This window comes from Lepus europaeus, chromosome 4 (assembly GCF_033115175.1).
Source record: "Lepus europaeus isolate LE1 chromosome 4, mLepTim1.pri, whole genome shotgun sequence".
In the NCBI taxonomy this organism is placed as follows: domain Eukaryota; kingdom Metazoa; phylum Chordata; class Mammalia; order Lagomorpha; family Leporidae; genus Lepus; species Lepus europaeus.
In genome coordinates this window covers 76,205,373-76,224,551 of record NC_084830.1, presented here as the reverse complement: position 1 = coordinate 76,224,551, position 19,179 = coordinate 76,205,373, and the positions used below count along the sequence as shown (strand labels likewise).

The following is a 19,179-nucleotide window of genomic DNA, read 5'->3' as shown; positions in this document are numbered from 1 at the left end:
TGCTTCTTCCTGGTCTCCATGTGGGTGTAGGGGCCCAAGGACTTATACCATAGCAGAGCTGGATTGGAAGTGCAACAGCCAGGTCCCAAACCGGCACCCAAATGGGATGCCGGCGCTGCAGGCAGAGGATTAACCTACTGTGCTACCACGCTGGCCCCGGCCCTGGCCCCAAGAATATTTTAACAGTATGTAATTCTTTGGAATTTTTAATTGTAGAATCTTCCAAAGAGCCTATGACTTTAGAACGCTGTTGATTTTATTTCACTAGTGTGGCATAGGTCTTAAAATTATCTTTAAGTCTTTTTTCTAAATACTCCAAATAATTTTCTATATTAATTTGGTAAGATTGTCCTTCTAATACAAAATAATCACACATAATATGAAGAAAATAAATTATTATATGTAGTATAAAAATGTTTTATATGATACAAAGCAATCGATTGATTGATGCTTTTTCACCTTTCAACCATTTTACTGTTTAAGGTGTAATTTACAGTTAAATCCACCCTTTTGAATGTATGGTTTGTGCTTGCTTCAGCAGCATATATACTAAAATTGGAACGATACAGAGAATGTATAGTTACTTAACAAGTTTTGAAGAACATACACAATTAACCACAATAAATATAGAGAACATTTCCCTTTTTCCCCAAACTCCCTTGGGGTCAACCCCCTGGTCCCTAACAACTACTGATCTGTTTTCCATGATTTTGCCTTTGCCATATCATACAAATGAAAACATACACGTGTCATATAAGCTTTTGAGTCTGGCCTCTTTTACGTAGCAAAATGTTTTTGAGATCAGTCCTTATTGATGAGTATATCAGTAGTTCATACCTTTTGATTGCTCAGTAGTATTCCATTATATAGATTACCACAGTTTATTTATCTGTTCCCCAGTTGAGACACCTGGGAACAGGCTTTTGAAATTATAGGTGTTCATTTCACTTGGGAAAATACCTAGGAGTGGGACAGCTAGGTGTATTAAGTATATGTCATACTGTTGCCTAAAGTGGCTGTACTATTTTGCATTCCCCACCAGTACTGCATGAGAGTTCCAGTTGCTCCATATCCATGGTTAGATTTTGGTTTGTTTTTCTCTTTTTATCCATTCTAATACATATTTTTATTTTAAGAAACAAAATGAGCAAATATTTTAAAATGAGATGATTTCACAAATCAGATATCTCACTTGCCAGCCGGCTGATTTCTCAAGATCAGCATGTACACCTAGCCACACTATTCTGCAGTCAAGAAGCTGCAGCTGCCTTTAATTAGGAATGTACTTGCCAGTTATCTTAGTCATCTCCTCACATGTGTCCCTCACTTAACTGTACATTGTTTGAGACTATTTAACAGTCACAGAAGGCTTGGCAATTGGAGTCAGTGACCTGAATCCATGTCCCTGTTTTGCTCATGGCAACTGTGACCTTGGATCATTATGAATCTGTTTCTCCAAGCCTCTTTTTTCCCATCTGTAAAATGGGGCAGATAGTATTCTTTAAAAAAAGAGAGAGAGAGATTTATTTTTTATTTATTTGAAAGGCAGAGTTAGAGATGAGGAGAGAGAGAGTGAGAGAGACATCTTCCATCTGTTGGTTCACCCAACAAATGGCCCCAATGACCAGGATTAAGCCAGGACAAAAGCAAGGAGCCCGGAGCCTCTTCTGGGTCTCCCGCATGGGTGCAGGGGCCTAAGAACTTGGGTCATCCTTCACTGCTTTCCCAGATGCATTAGCAGGGAGCTGGATTGGAAGTGGAGCAGCCAGGTCTCAAACCAGTGCCCATATGGAAAGCTGGTATTGCAGGTGGAGTCCTAACCTGCTATGACACAATGATCTTTCTGTTTCCCTCTCTCTCTGTAACTATGCTTTTCAAATAAATAAATAAATAAATATTTTTTAAAAAAGTACAAAAATCAAAATGTTAATATTATACCTACATTATGAATACAAATAAGTTCATTTTGCATATAAAATTGAATAGACTGAGGTTAGGATTAATGAAGCAAAGCCAAAGTAATTTTGAATTTTTCAAGTGAGTTCTAGGGTTTTGTGACTGAAAATATTATCTGAGTTTTTGGGTCTGTTACAACTGTTCAAACAAAACCTTAACAGTGGTGAAAGCAAGTTACTTTAACTATTATTAAAGTTCACTTTTTAATTCAAAGAAAGCTAATGCTTCCATTTTCTGGCAAAAGATACTAAGCATTTCAGAAATAGTTAAATAACATACAGTGAACATTACCTGTGGATTGTTGGACACAGAGATTCATGTTTCTTAAAGTATGAAATTAAGGGCATTCTAATTCTGCTAGAACATTATTAGTTTCACATTAACGAGAGATGGATCGACTTTATTAACATTTCTTGGACTTGAAAGATAGTTAAATAATCAAGTAACAATTTGCTTTTTTTCATTGTGTAGTGCCGTACAGTATTCTCAGGGGATCTTATAAGCAATGTATAAATGTATTTAATGTCTATTTTTAAATTATTAAAGCTCAAGCGCCTCCTAGCATTTTTGAACAGAGAGGAAACATCTGTCAGAAGTATTTACTGTGACAAATGCAGAAAGAAGCAATAATGTATACTTTTTTTTGTTTAATACCTAACTGCTGCGCCAAGTGCTCCCCGCTGTTTAATACCATATATTATTTTTAATTGAACAGTGAAGGCATTTGTTCAGAACCAGCCTTTAAATAAAAAAAAATAGTTTTGACCTAATCTTTAATTAAAGTGTACATTGATAGTATCAAGTTCAGTTTGAGGGTCAAAAACAACGTCAACGAGTCTGACTTTTTCCTCCCTGTAGGGAAAGCAGGCTTGTGTAAATATACATGAGCACAGACTGCATGCATTTATAAAAGAGGTGGAAAACACTCCCTTCTCTTTGGACAGATGTGGCTTCACTGCGCTCCACATAGAATACAAGCACAACTCCCAGTGTGTAGACCCCAAAGCAGTGTGGGGCACATACTTTTTGTTGAAAAAGTTGCTTTCCACCTCAGAGTGGCTTCCCATGTTGAATAATAAATATATGCTAAAAGGGACATATGTACTGACACTAGCTCATTCTCTCCTTTGACTTTCTTTAGGATAAACTACCTTTGTAGTACAGAATAGTTTATATTTTTAAAATGCACAAAACTGTGTGTGGCATGTCTAGCATTCACCAACATTGTTTTCTGAGGCTGTATATTTTTAGCCTTGATGATATATTAGCAAGACTTCAAAATACTTGGCAAAGAAACAAAACTCAAGAACATTGTTGTGGAAGTTACACCAGTTGTGTGGATTTTTTTTTTTAAAGATTTTTATTTATTTGAAAGGCAGAGTTACGGAGAGAGAGAGAGAGAGAGAGAGAGAGAGAGAGAGAGAGAGAAAGAAACAGACAGACAGACATAGATATCCTCTATCTGCTGATTCACTCCCCAAATGGCCATGACAGCTGGGGCTGGACCAGCTGAAGCCAGGAGTCAGGAAATTCATCCATGTCTACCATATGGGTGGAGAGGACAAACCACATGGATCATCTTCTGCTGCCCTCCCAGGTGCATTAACAGGGACCAGGACCAGAAGTAGAACAGCCAGGACTCAAACTGGCACCCACATGGGGTTCCAGCATTCCAAGTGGAGGCCCAACTCGTTGTGCCCACAACACTGGCCCTAGTTGTGTATATCTTTAAGAAATTAGAGTGTTTGGTGCAGTGGTTGGAGCTGCTTGGCATCCATATTAGAGTTCCTGAGTTCAAGTTTCACCTCCACTTCCTGTTCTGCAGCAGATCATGGTTTAAGTACTTGGATCCCAGCTACCCACGTGAGAGACCCAGATTGAGTTCAAGGTTCCTGGCTTCAGTCTGTTCCAGCCCCAGCTGTTGTAGCATTTGGGGAGTGAACAAGTGGATGGAAGACCTCTGATTCTCTCTCTGCCTTTCAAATAAGTGAAAATAAATATAAATGAAAAAAATAGACTTTTCAGGTGCTGTGTATAAGCTAGCTATTATTTTGATGGTATTGACAATGGATTGAGCAGCAAATTCTTACACAACTCCCAATTTTTTTGTTAATGGGGAGGAAGCAAGACCAAAACTAGGACACTCTATGTATACTTTCTTTCCAAATAAAGCATTTTCCAGACCCAACAGACCCTTTCTCCCCTAAGCCTTCATTCCCACTTATTCCCACTTTATAGGGAAAGTGTCCCCATCCCATCAAATAAGATAAATCATACAAGTGATTGAAAGAACCTACCCCATCTCTCCAGTAGACTTAGTGTGATCCTCTTGGGCTCTTTCTGGAGATGCATTTCCATTTACAAGGTATCTCTGTATGTCAGAGGAAAAGACTATCTTTGGCTTACCCACCTGTGGGTAATAAACAGGAACTATGTGACGCATTGTTTCAAAGTTACCTGTAGCATACAAAGAATTGAAAGCATCTTGCTTTGAAATTAGTAACTAAATTATAAAATGACATATAACACGATTAGATTATCTAAAATTATATTTTATGAAATTAATCAAAAAGGGAAAAAGCGATCCAACATGGGAAGCAGGATACACAGCAGACTCATAGAATGGCAGATGTCCTAAACAGCACTCTGGCCTCAGAATCAGCCCTTAAGGCATTCGGATCTGGCTCAAGAGCCCATGAGAGTATTTTAGGCATGGAAAGCCAAGACACTCTGGCAAAAAAAAAAAAAAAAAAAACCTAAATGAAAGATCTCTGTGAGTGAGATCCCAGTGGAAAGAAAGGGGCCATCAAAGAAGGAGGTACCTTTCTCTGAAGGGAGGAGAGAACTTCCACTTTGACTATCACCCTATTGGAATAAGATCAAAGTCGGTGAACCCTAAAGGCTTCCATAGCCTTGGCAACTCATGACTAGAGCCTAGGGAGATTACTGACGCCATAAACAAGAGTGTCAAATTGTTAAGTCAGCAACAGGAGTCACTGTGTACTTACTTCTCATGTGGGATCTGTCCTTAATGTGTTGTCCAATGTGAAGTGATGCTATAACTAGTACTAAAACAGTATTTTTATACTTTGTGTTTCTGTGTGGGTGCAAATTGATGAAATCTTTACTTAGTATATACTGAATCGATCTTCTGAATATAAAGATAATTGAAAATGAAGGCCGGCGCCGTGGCTCAACAGGCTAATCCTCCGCCTAGCGGCGCCGGCACACCAGGTTCTAGTCCTGGTCGGGGTGCCGGATTCTGTCCCGGATGCCCCTCTTCCAGGCCAGCTCTCTGCTGTGGCCCGGGAGTGCAGTGGAGGATGGCCCAAGTGCTTGGGCCCTGCACCCCATGGGAGACCAGGAGAAGCACCTGGCTCCTGCCTTCGGATCAGCGCGGTGCGCCGGCCACAGCGCACCGGCCGCGGCGGCCATTGGAGGGTGAACCAACGGCAAAGGAAGACCTTTCTCTCTGTCTCTCTCTCTCTCACTGTCCACTCTGCCTGTCAAAAATTAAAAAAAGAAAAAAAGAAAATGAAAAATAAACCCTGGTGTTAAATTGGAAATTGCATAGAAAATTAATCAATTTTTAAAAAATATCATGTAGGATCTCTGTCTTTAATGTTCTGTACACTGTTATTTAATGCTATAATTAGTACTCCAACAGTATTTTTTCACTTTGTGTTGCTATGTGGGGGCAAACTGTTGAAATCTTTACTTAATATATACTAAACTGATCTTCTGTATATAAAGAGAATTGAAAATGAATCTTGATGTGAATGGAAGGGGAGAGGGAGCGGGAAAGGGGAGGGTTGCGGGTGGGAGGGAAGTTATGGGGGGGAAGCCATTGTAATTCATAAGCTGTACTTTGGAAATTTATATTCATTAAATAAAAGTTAAAAAAAAGAAAAATAAATAAATAAATAAATTATATTTTATGAAATTAAAGCCAAATAGATCTAGGATAAAATCTGTCAGCTTAATATCTAAGATAAAATATCACAGATTTTCATACATAAAAATCTCTAAAGTAAAGGTTAATGGTCAATTCTTGCAGACCAAATAGCCATGCTGCCATTAATAGAAATATTCACTGCTTAGAATTTTGTTGTTATGGGTTTATTTGTTCAAAGTGTTTAACCTTTATGGAATAGAATATAATGTATAATAATTGTATGATTTTTGGATATGTTCATATCTTTGACACTTAATGTTCCCTCTTATTTACCCATTTATAGATCCTCCTTGCTTTCTCCCAGTGATTTCCTTTTAAATGGAGACTGCTTTATTCATTTCTAATGTCTAATGCCTAACATAATCCTTGACACATCCAACGTGTGCACTTTCCATAAAAGTGCTACAAAAGCATCACTGAAGATATTTAAGATTTTATTAAAGTATTTGGGTTTTTTTTTATAATTTTGAGCTGTATAACTACATGGCTATATTTAGGATAAGTTTTTGTTTATTGTAAGATCCTTGAAAACAGAAGTTATAAACCCTGTCATTTTACCTTAATCCCTAGTATAGAGTTCCAAATTTACAAGACTTTCAAAAATATGTAAGCAATTAGGAAGTACAAACATTAGCATCTTCTTAAAAATGCCTATTCACTTAAAATGTATTTGGTTGTACATAAGTACACTTAAAAGGTTCAGTTTAGTTTAAAGGAATATTGCAAATTTTAAAAATACATTTTCTAGATTTTTTTTTTTGACAGGCAGAGTGGACAGTGAGAGAGAGAGAGAGAGAAAGGTCTTCCTTTGCCGTTGGTTCACCCTCCAATGGCCCCCGCGGCTGGCGCACCGCACTGACAGGTAGAGTGGACAGTGAGAGAGAGAGAGAGAGAAAGGTCTTCCTTTTTGCCGTTGGTTCACCCTCCAATGGCCACCGCGGCTCGCGCGGTGCGGCCGGCACACCGCGCTGATCCGATGGCAGGAGCCAGGTGCCTATCCTGGTCTCCCATGGGGTGCAGGGCCCAAGCACTTGAGCCATCCTCCACTGCACTCCCTGGCCACAGCAGAGAGCTGGACTGGAAGAGGGGCAGCCGGGACAGAACCAGCACCCCAACCGGGACTAGAACCCGGTGTGCTGGCGCCGCAAAGCGGAGGATTAGCCTAGTGAGCCGCGGCGCCGGCCCATTTTCTAGATTTTAACACATGCCTCTTCAGAAGTAAGAAAAAGAGCCTTTAATTTACATAAGGAGCACACATAATATTGTTGGCCACATATGTGAGGATAGAATTATCACACATTATATACATGTATGCAGGGAGGGGATCCATAGTAGAGATACAAAGAAAGAAGGAAAGACAGAGAAAGAGCTTCCATCTGCTAGTTCACTCCCCAGATGGCAACAATGGCCAGAGCTGGGCCTATCTGAAGCTAGGAGCCAGGAGCGTCTTCCAGATCTCCCATATGGGTGCAGGGGTCAAGCACTGGGCCATCTTGCACTGATTTCCCAGGTACATTAGAAAGGAGCCATATTGGAAGTGGAACAGTCAGGACTCAAACCAGCGCCCATATAGTATGCTGGCACTGGAGACAGAGGCTTAACCTTCTACACTTCCAATCCATAGCTCTTCAAGGGGAAATAACTAGATACTCCTGAGAGGGTCTCGGATAATTATCCACTACAATGAGTCTACCTTAACTTTAAATTTTATTTTTTAATTTTAATTTAATTTTTTAAATTTTAATTTGATATTTGAGTCCATTTTTAATATAGTAAGTTATATAATCTACTTGAATACTTTAAAATGTATTTATACATTTGAAAGGCAGAGTGGCAGAGACAGAGAGACACCTAGGCCTTAAACCAGCACTATGATATGAGATATCAATATCTCAAGTGGCAGTTTAACTTGCTGTGCCAAAACACTGGTTCATCTAGTTGAATACTTTTAAAAACTTGAAGTTCTGGCCAGCACCACAGTTCACTTGGCTAATCCTCTGCCTGCAGTACCAGCACCCCGGGTTCTAGTCCTGGTTGGGGCCCCAGATTCTGTCCCAGTTGTTCTTCTTCCAGTCCAGCTCTCTGCTGTGGCCCAGGAAGGCAGTGGAGGATGGCCCAAGTGCTTGGGCCCTGCACCCGCATGGGAGACCAGGAGGAAGCACTGGACTCCTGGCTTCGCATTGGCACAGTGCACCGGCCATAGCGGCCATTTGGGGAGTGAACCAATGGAAGAAAGACCTTTCTCTCTCTCTCTCTCTCTCTCTCTCACTATCCACTCTGCCTGTCAAAAAAAAAAAAAAAAACTTGAAGTTTTTTTTTATGATGTATTACCCCTTTCTCCTAGTTTCTTTTTAATTATAAAATATATTTGTTTCCATATCACATATTTGTATATTTGCAAATTATCCTAAATTCTTATCAACCTGAAGTGAATTTCTATGTCATCACAGTTCATCCAGTCAGTATTATAGTGGTCACTAGAAAACTTTAATTAATGACCATAGCTTCTGTTAGCTTTGTGACTTCAGACAAATTACTTCATCCTTCTGAAATAGCTTTCTCATCTGCAAAACTGATAAAATTATCTGCCCCACAGGCTATGATGATTAAATAGAATATTGTATATAAATATCTGGAGTGTTTAGTACAGTAAATTTCAGCTCTTTTCTTTCTTTGCCCCTTCTTCTTTGCCCCCTAAACCCTAGTGCTTTCTATTTTAAGTGAATTAATGATTATTGTAAAGCAAATACAACAATATATGAAATGAAGCTCCTATACTATAACATTCAACATTGGGGGACAGCGCCGTGGCTCTCCTGGTTGATCCTCTGCCTGCGATGCCGGCATCCTATATGGGTGCTGGGTTCTAGTCCTGGTTGCTCCTCTTCCAGTCCAGCTCTCTGCTGTGGCCCAGGAGGGCAGTGGAGGATGGCATAAGTGCTTGGGCCCCTGCACCTGCATGGGAAATCAGGAGGAAGCACCTGACACCTGGCTTTGGATTGGTGCAGTGTGCCAGCCGTAGTGGCCATTTGGGTAGTGAACCAATGGAAGGAAGACCTTTCTCTCTGTCTCTCTCTCTCTCTCTCTCTCACTGTCTATAACTCTGTCAAAAAAAAAATTCAACATACATTTTATTGTGACAAGAACATGTAATGTGAGATCTATTGTCTTAAATTCCTAAGTGTCTGAGATGTTATTGTTGACTTAGGTACAATGTTGTATTTCTAGCATTATTCATCTTGCTTCACTGAAACGTTATGTCCGTTGATTAGTAACTCATTTCCTTCCCTCAACTCCTAACTACTGACAACTAACATTCCTCTGTATGATTCTATGAATTTAGTCTTTTAGATGCACTACATAAGTGGAATCATGCAGTATTTGTCTTCCTGTCTCATTATTATTATTATTATTATTATTATTTGACAGTAAGAGAGAGAGACAGAGAGAAAGGCCTTCCTTTTCCGTTGGTTCACCCTCCAAATGGCCGCTATGGTCAGAGCTATGCCGATCCGAAGCCAGGAACCAGGTGCTTCCTTTGCCGTTGGTTCATCCTCCAATGGCCACCACGGCCGGCGTGCTGCGGCTGGTGCACCGCGCTGATCCAAAGGCAGGAGCCAGGTGCTTCTCCTGGTCTCCCATGGGGTGCAGGGCCCAAGCATTTGGGCCATCCTCCACAGCCCTCCCAGGCCACAGCAGAGAGCTGGACTGGAAGAGGAGCAACCAGGACTAGAACCCAGTGCCCATATGGGATGCCAGTGCCACAGGCAGAGGATTAACCAAGTGAGCCATGGCGCTGGCTTATTATTTTTCAACTGGCATAATGTTCTCAACATTCATCCACAGTTTTTACATATTACAGAATTTCCTTCTATTTATATACACCATCAAACTACATTTTTTGTATCCATTCCTCTGTCCCCTGAAATTTGTGATATTTCTACAAGTGGGCTATTGTGAATAATGCTGCAGTGAACATAGGAGTGCTAATATCTCTTGGAGATCCTGATTTCAATTTGTTTGGATGAATGCCCAGAAGTGGGATTGTATGCATTATATAGTAACCCTATTTTAAATTTTTTGAAGAACATCCATACTCTTTCTTATAGTGGCTGTGCCATTTTGCATTGCCACCAACAGTGCAAAAGTTCTAATTTCTCCAAATCCTCACCAACATTTGTCTCTTTTTTTTTTCTTGGATAATAGTTATCCTGACAAGTATGAGCTATTAGCTGACTGTGACTTTGATTTGCATTTCGCTGATGATTAGTGATATTGAGTATTTCTATATATATGTTAGTCATTTATATGTGGGGTTTTATTTTTTTTTCAAGAAATGTCTATTCAAGTCCTTAGTCCATTCTTAATTGGGTATTTTTTCTTGTTGTGCTGTAGGAGTTTCTTATACATTTTGGAGATTAACCTCTGTTAGATGTATGGTTTGCAAATATCTTCTCCCATTCCATAGACTGCCTTTTACCATGTTGTTTTCTTTGTTGTACAGATGCTTCTTAGTTTGATGTAGTTCCACTTGTTTATTTTTGGTTTTGTTCCCTGTACGTTTGCTATCATATCCATGAAATCTTTGCCAAGATGCATGTCATGAGCTTTTCTCTCGTTTTCTTCTGGAAGTTTTACATTTGTGGGTCTTATCGTTTAAGCCTGTAATCCATTTCGGGTTGATTTTTGTGTATGGTGTAAGATAAGAATCATGTTTTATTCTTTTGCAGGTAGATATCCAGTTTCCCCAGCACCATTTGGTGAAGAATATCCTTTTCCCATCATATATTCTTGGCACCTTTGTTAAAGGTCCATTTGACCACATGGATGTGGATTTACTTAAGGGCTGACAGTTCTGTTTCATTGCTCCACATCTGTCTTATGCCAGTTCCATACAGTTTTGATAAGTCTATAACATATTTTGTAGTTTAAGAATTGTGAGACCTGGCCCGCATCATGGCTCTCTAGGCTAATCCTCCACCTGCGGCGCCGGCACCCCGGGTTCTAGTCCCGGTTGGGGCACCGGATTCTGTCCTGGTTGCTCTTCTTCCAGTCCAGCTCTCTGCTGTGGCCCGGGAAGGCAGTGGAGGATAGCCCAGGTCCTTGGGCCCTGCACTTGCATGGGAGACCAGGAGGAAGCACCCTGTTCCTGGCTTTGGATGGGCACAGTGCGCCGACCATGGAGGCCATTTGGGGAGTGAACCAACGGAAAAGGAAGACCTTTCTCTCTGTCTCTCTCTTGCTGTCTAACTCTGCCTGTTCAAAAAACAAAAAAAAAGAAAAAAAGAATTGTGAGACCTGTTCTTTCTGTAGTTTGATTTGGTTTTTGGTGGTCTTTTTTGGTCCCATATAAATTTTAAATTTTTTTCTGTTTATTTAAAATATGTCATTGGGGAATGAGTGTTTGGAGCAGTGGTTAAGATGTATACATCCCATTTTGGAGTGCATGGGTTCCAGACCAGTTCTTCAGATCTCAGCTTCCTACTAGTGCCAACCCTGGAGGCAGCAGTGATGATGGCTCTCAACTAGTTGGGTCCCTAGCTCCCATGTGGGAAACCTGGATTGATGTCCCAGCTCCTGGATCTGGCCCTGGATTTTTGGCCATAACCACAGCGGATGCAAGTTATTTGGGGGAGTGAATCAGTGTGTAGATTTCTGTCTTTCTCTCTGCTTCTTAAATAAACACGGGAAGATTTTAAAAATAAAAAATGCTATTGTGATTTTGATAAGGATCGCATTGAATCTGTAGATAATTTTGGGTATTTGGATATTTTAACATGGAATATCTTTTCATTTGTGTATTGCTTAATTTCTTTCATCATTGTTCTTTTTGGTGCTATTGTAAATGAGATTGTTTTCCTAATTTTTTTTCAGATAGCTTGTTATTACTATGTGTGTGTGTGTGTGTGTGTGTGTTACTTTAAAGATTGCTTTTTGTTAATTAGTTGGGGTCATGCCAAAATCCCCAGAGCTCCTTGCCTTTCTAGCTCAGCTCCTCCTCACCTCAACCTCGCCGTCCTCAAAGGACATAGCTCTTAGGATATGCTATCCATGCAAAAAACCTCAATATTCTGTTCCAGCTTTTCTTTCCTTTTCCATTGTTCTAATCTCTTTTCTATGTCCACACACCCTATAGAATAATTACATTATTGTTCAAACACTATCATGGAAGGAAGGAAGAGGCTCATTTTAATGTTGCAGACTGCAAAATTTGTCGAGTCAATTCTAGGACATTCCCTAATGTGATAAAGTTCATTGTTATACATTATATTTGGTTGCATATAGTTAGGCAAAGGAGGTTGGTGTGTCCTTTGTAACACAACCTTGGGCTTTATCCATGTATTCAAATGTTAGGGTATGTGCATAAGACCAGGGACAGGCCACAAAGTACAGGCCAAATGTGGTTGTGCTATATTTTAATTTTCCTAGTAAAAAAAATTATGACTAGTTTTTATTTTCTATCCTGATTTTTGTACTGTGCTAAACAGATATACTAGTGACTCAGGTTTCATAATTTTTATACCTGTTATTTTACCATTTATATAACTGATATCAGACACTTTTGCCAAATACAAAATTACACATTTTCCCACATCCTCATAGCTCTGTGTTTACATAGCAGGCATAGTCTTACCCAGGGTGAACCAAACGTAGCTTTAGGTCATAGTGGCTATCATTTTCATATTTAAACATTACATGTAAAATTTTGTAGCAACTGTATTTATCTTTATGCACAACTAAGTAAGTTAGAAAAAGTTCTAAAAATAAGACATCTAAACACATACAAAAAACTTATTTCTTGGCTTTTTCTTTTTTTTGTTAGAATATTTCCTTTTTTAGAAGAATGGTGAGCTAATGAATGACAGTGTGCTTACTTATGTAAGAGTTACTTGCATCTTCATTTTTACTGCTTCTTTTTTTGCTGATTTTCTTGGCATCTTTGGATGCTTTCCAATTCACCAGGAATTGTCTTTCCACATTTTTAATTTCTTTTCCATCAAGAAATTCTGGAGAAAAATGCATATGTTTAACAAATACATTACATACATATGACTATATAAATAAAAACATATACTTTTGGTTTAGAGTATACAGATTTAAGTTATACCATAGGCTGAAATAAACTTCCCTTAAAATGCCTTAAATATACAACATGTGTATTTTTGTTAAGTATTTATTTATTGTTATAGCAATATATCTTTTTTTTAAAAAAAAAAGATTTGTGCTGTGGTGCAGTGGGTTAAAGTCCTGGCCTAAAGCGATGGCATCCCATATGGGTGCCGGTTCTAATCCTGGCTGCTCCTCTTCCGATCCAGCTCTCTGTTATGGCCTGGGAAAGCAGTAGGAGATGGCCCAAGTCCTTGGCTCCCAGAAGAAGCTCCTGGCTCCTGGCTTCAGATTGGCACAGCTCCGGCCATTGTGGCCATCTGGGGAGTGAACCAGCAGATGGAAGACCTTTCTGTCTCTACTCCTCTCTGTAACTCTGCTTTCAAATAAATAAAATAAATCTTTTAAAAAATTTATTTATTTTACTTGAAAGTCAGAGTTACACAAAGAGAGAAGGAAAGGCAGAGAGAGAGAAAGAGAGCGAGAGCGAGTGAGAGAGAGAGAGAGAGAGGTCTTCCATCTGTTGGTTCATTCCCCAGTTGGCAGCAATGGCTGGAGCTGTGCCAATCTGAAGCCAGGAGCCAGGAGCTTCCTCTGGGCCTCCCACATGAGTGCAGGGGCCCAAGGGCTTGGGCCATCTTCTACTGCTTTCCCAGGCCATAGCAGAGAGCTGAATAGGAAGTGGAGCAGCCAGGATACGAACTGGTGCCCACATAGGATGCCAGCACTGCAGGTGGAGGCTTTACCCACTACACCACAGCGCCAGCCCCGAGTTCTTATTTATTTTTAGATGTTTCATCCACCTGTTTACTCCCCCAAATTCCTGCAATAGCTTGGGCTGAACAAGGCCGAAGCTGGGCACCAAGACCTCAATCCAGGGACCCAGCTACTTGAGCTGTCATCTGCTGCCTCCTCGGGTGTGCATTACAGGAAACTGGAATTAGGAGTGGAGCCAGGACTCAAGCCCAGGTACTCTGAAATGCGTTGCAGGCATTCCAACTGGCATCTTAATCACTAGGCCAAACACTTGTCCCTAAACACAATTTTCAATGGCTGATAGTATGCTTTGTAGCAGATATAATAAAAAACACTGAACAATTCCCTTATTAGAAGACATTTTATATTACCTTTTTTTTTTTTTTTTGACAGGCAGAGTGGACAGTGAGAGAGAGACAGAGAGAAAGGTCTTCCTTTTGCCGTTGGTTCACCCTCCAATGGCCGCCGCGGTAGGCACGCTGCGACCGGCGCACCACGCTGATCCGATGGCAGGAGCCAGGTGCTTCTCCTGGTCTCCCTTGGGGTGCAGGGCCCAAGCACTTGGGCCATCCTCCACTGCACTCCCTGGCCACAGCAGAGAGCTGGCCTGGAAGAGGGGCAACTGGGACAGGATCGGTGCCCCGACCGGGACTAGAACCCGGTGTGCCGGCGCCGCAAGGCAGAGGATTAACCTAGTGAGCCGCGGCGCCGGCCATTATATTACCTTTTTAATTACATAAATACAGATGGGATCCATCTAATAATAATAAAAAGACTGTTGAAATCGTTACCTAATATATACTAAACTGATCTTTTGTATATAAAGAGAATTGAAAATGAATCATGATGTGATTGAAAGGGGAGAGGGAGCGGGAAAGGGGAGGGTTGTGGGTGGGAGGGAAGTTTTGGGAGGGGGAAGCCATTGTAACCCATAAGCTGTACTTTGGAAATTTATATTCATTAAATAAAAGTTTAATTTAAAAATAAATAAATAAATAAAAGACTATATTTTCTAACAAACTTTTTATATAATAACTTTTTAAATTAAGCAGATTTTTTTCTCATTATCCATGTAATATCTTCCCTTGGGTTCCAAAATGTAGAAAGAATGTAGTAAAATCTATTAGATCATATTCTTTCAGGGAAAATGACAATTTTCTTATAAAATGTTGGTTGTTACTGAAAGTATTAATACTGACACTTAATTATGATCCATAATACCCAAAGCACAAAATAAAGTGATGAAACTGGAATATAATGATCTTGCCTAATCCAAATGGGATATATCCCAAGACTATGAAAAATGCAGATGTATAAAACCCTATATATATATTTTTTCCTATGCATAGATACCTATGATGAAATTTAATTTATAAATCAGGCAAATAAAAGTTTTAACAACATAACTAACAATAAAATAGAACAATTATAACAATATACTATAAAAAGGGTTATATGAATGTGGTCTCTGTCTCTCAAAATGTCTTATTCTACTGTACTTTATTTTCAGACTTCAGTTGTCTATGGGTAACTGAAACCTCAGAAAGGGAAGCTGAGGAAAAGGGAGGACTACTGTGTAGCTTAGAACCACATGTTCTAGATATGTTGTTGTCTCCATGTATGTCATATTTCAACTGAACTATAGCCCTTACTAAGCTATAATTTGAGAAAATGCCTAAATGGCTTATCATTAAATATCTTTGTATTTATAAGTTTACACTGAGATCTTCTATGCTCAGTTTTCTCCACCACTTGTATTTAGTGCTGTCTTTCAGATCTGTTTTTAATAATTATATAATTTGTATCATACTTTTGAATAGGATATTCATAACCAGCATTTTTTAAAAATAAGGAATGAAAACCCCAAGTTTTTTTTTTTATTTTTTTGCCATAATTCCTTCTTTCTTATGTGGTATCCAAGACAGAGCTAAAAGAATGACCAGGAAACTGTGCCTCAGTTAATCTGATTCCATCTCATTTTTGCAACTAATCTTAGTTGACATTACATGTGGAAGTGGTTTAGGAGGGGAAGCAAGGTAAAGGGCTGGATCTTATGAGATGTTTTTCATTTTAATGAGCTGCTCTCAACACAAAATTTCACTTCCACTTGTGCTAAGTAAACCAAATGTATGGACTGTCATTCTGTTTTCGTGAGGACTGGGCAACTTAGAAAACATAAACTGGTCCTCCACACCCCTTCTTAGGGGGATACATCAAACCAGGCCCTCGATCAACTTTGTGTTTTTTGGTTTTCATTTCAGGAAAAGGAAAGAAATGAGAATAGGATAAGTTAAAATAAAAAAAGGAATTTATTACATGTGTATGTGCATGGAAAAAAAGACTGGAAGGATGTTTACTAATGTGTCAGCAGATTTATGGTGGGATTATGAGTTATATTTAGTTTTCATATATTTTTGAAATATGTATAAATTTTATAATCACAAAATATAATACTCAAACTATATACTCAATATACTTTTCTTTGTATGTTTTACAGTCTTACTATGGTACTATATCATGAGAAATGCTTATAGAAATGGTCTTATGAACATTGGAAGGTTCTTTATCATCAAATATTAATTGTATTAATTTTATCCCACTTATTGAGGAAAGGGTCCTATTAAAATTGTGTTGTGGGAAGAGATGTAAGGGGATGAAATACTGAGGTTTGGGTTGCATAGCAGAATCATCTGTATAGCTTTTAGAAATACATACATGGGGGCTGGTGCTGTGGCACAGTGGGTTAAGCCACTATCTGCAGCACCAGCATCCCATATGGGCAGTTTGATTCCCAGCTGCTCCACTTCTGATCCAACTGCCTGCTTATGCACCTGGCAAAGCAGTGGAGGATGGCCCAAGTCTTTGTACCCCAGCACTCACTTGGGAGACCCAGAAGAAGCTCCTGGCTCATGGCTTCAACCTGGCCCAGACCTGGCTGTTGTAGCCATATAGGGAGTGAACCAATGGATGGAAGATCTGTCTCTTTTGCTGTCTGTAATTCTGACTTTCAAATAAATAAATAAATAAATCTTTAATAATAATAATAATAATAATACACGATTGTTCTGTTTTATTCTCAGTTTCCTACCTTTATGGGCAGGGTATAGTCTTCACATATGCATTTTGAAAAAATTTCTTCTTCCCCATACCAGACAACTGCTGCACTAGTGTCATGATTTATCAAAGTTAATGGGAGTTATGAGCTTTGAAGTGGTTTTGTCATATGTTAGTTTTTGGCCTCAGGTACAGTATGTCACGGAAGTTTGGATACAGGAAACCCTCTCACCAGTCTCCTTTATGAGAGAGCACTGCTCATTTCTCTGATGCTGTATAACTGTCACTACTGACCAAATGAGTTGTCCATTTCCCCAAGGAATGAGCATATTCAGGAATGTTATTTGCAAGGATATCATAAAGGGACTTCCTATCCTACTCCCCTTTCTTTTCTTTTCTAAAGTATTTATTTATTTATGTGGAAGGTAGAGGCAGAGAGAGAGAGAGAGAGAGAGAGAGTCAGTCTTCCATCCACTGGTTCACTCCCCAAATGGCTGCAATGGCTGCAACTGGGTCGATCCGAAGCCAGGAGCCAGGAGCTTCTTCCAGGTCTCCCATGCAGGTGCAGGTGCCCAGGGACTTGGCCATCTTGTGCTGCTTTCCCGGCACATAGCAGAGTTGGATCAGAAGTGAAGCATCCGGGACTCGAATCAGCGCCCATATAGAATGCTGGCACTAGCAGGCAGCGGCTTTACTCACTACGCCACAGTGCTGGCCCCAACTTATTCCCCTTTCAAATGAAAGGGACTCCTGTGTGTTCCTAGGGTACTATTTGGCAAATGTCAGGCAATGAAAACCTTCATCGATTTTATCTACTAAGGAGTCTCTTTTGATCATCAGCAGATTTGTCCCAATGAAAGTTTGGCAAAAGGTCAACATGTTCTACACATGTATGACTTGTCATTTTTTTTTTTGTGGTAACAGCCATACTTTCTCCTTAAAGAATATATGGTGCTTTAATTCTGAATAGTTTTCATGAGTATTTCTCAGTTTTAACTTTTGCTATTATTCAAAATATCAAACTTAAAGTTGACCACAGATCAAAATGTCATATTTATATTTCTGAAAGCCTGCTGATAGGTTAGAGATAACCAGGTGCCTCTAAGAGAACTATATTAATATAAAATGTGTACCCAGTGATTTGGACACCAAAATCAGCCTGTCCCTGTATTTTGGTTTGAGACAAACAGGATTTCCATTTAAATCCATTTTCCACAGCTTTATCAGCTTGTTCAGTAAAAATTCCAAATCCTATAATTAAAAAACAAAAAATAAGACATAAGAATTTAATAATTATCAGTACTTTTAGCACATCAGTTTTTTGACTTTAAACTTAATTAATAAATTAATTAATCATTTGAAAAGCAGGGAGGGAGAGAGAAAAATCTTCCATCTGCTGATTCACTCCCTAAATGCCCATAATATCTGGGGGTGGGCAGGCTGAAGCCAGGAGCTCAGAACTCAATCTGGGTTCAATGTGGGTGGCAGGCACCCAACTACTTGGGTGTGTATTAGCAGGAAGATGGAATTGGCAGCAAAGCCAGGACTGGAACCCAGGCACTGAGCTGTAGGATGGAGGTATCCTAAATGATGTCTTGACCACTGAGCCAAACATCTGACCCAGTTAACTGTTTCTAAAGATAATTATTGATTTTCATGGAGCTCTAGCTCAAAGCCACCTACTTAGAAGAATAAAACGGTCTGTACTGATGATAGAAAGGTGATATCCTGAGTTGGGGGTGACAGAAGTATCCTCTGTTATATTTCCTTAAATTAATCCAATCAGTAGCTCAGAAAAAAATTTTGCTGCAGAAGATGCCCTATTCTTAGTGGAGTTTATAGATGTTTACAGATTAAAGCAATTAAGGTGTAGTGAGTTAGAAGTTCATTGGAAATGCAAGCAATATATGTTGTTTTTTAGTTGACTATCAATATTCATTTTCAAAAATCTGTTTAAAAAAACAAACAGGGAAATAGGAGAAAAACAAATCATAGCATGGTTATCACCCAAAGATTGCTTTTATATGTTACTATATATCCTTCTAGTCTTTTTTTTTTTTTTTAAGTTTTTATTTGAGAGCAAGACAGAGAGAGAGCGAGCACTCGCATCTCCTGATTCAGTGCTCAAATGCTCCCTGCCTCTGCCATTCCCTAGGACTGAAGTTAGGAGCTGAGAACTTAATCCAGGTTTCCCTCATAGTGGCAGGAACCCAGTCACCTGAGCCATCAGTTCTACTGTCTCCTAGGAGCTGCATTAGCAGGAGGTGGGATTCAGGAGCTGAAGCTGGGAATTGAACCCAGGTACTCCAGTGTTGGATGTAGGAGCCTTAGTGAGCATGCTGACATCTCAC

General features: G+C 39.5%; 1 protein-coding gene across 1 annotated transcript in view; it reads right to left on the bottom strand.

The window, feature by feature from the left end:
* PPP1R42 (protein phosphatase 1 regulatory subunit 42) overlaps positions 1-19,179 on the bottom strand; it is a 48,323-nt gene that overhangs the window by 1,934 nt on the left and 27,210 nt on the right. The window contains exons 5-7 of the mRNA XM_062189560.1: positions 17,962-18,079; positions 12,787-12,918; positions 4,254-4,413 (exon numbers count right to left, since the gene is read on the bottom strand). Of these exons, the coding sequence (XP_062045544.1) occupies positions 4,254-4,413; positions 12,787-12,918; positions 17,962-18,079 (410 nt within the window). The remainder of the gene's footprint in view (positions 1-4,253; positions 4,414-12,786; positions 12,919-17,961; positions 18,080-19,179) is intronic.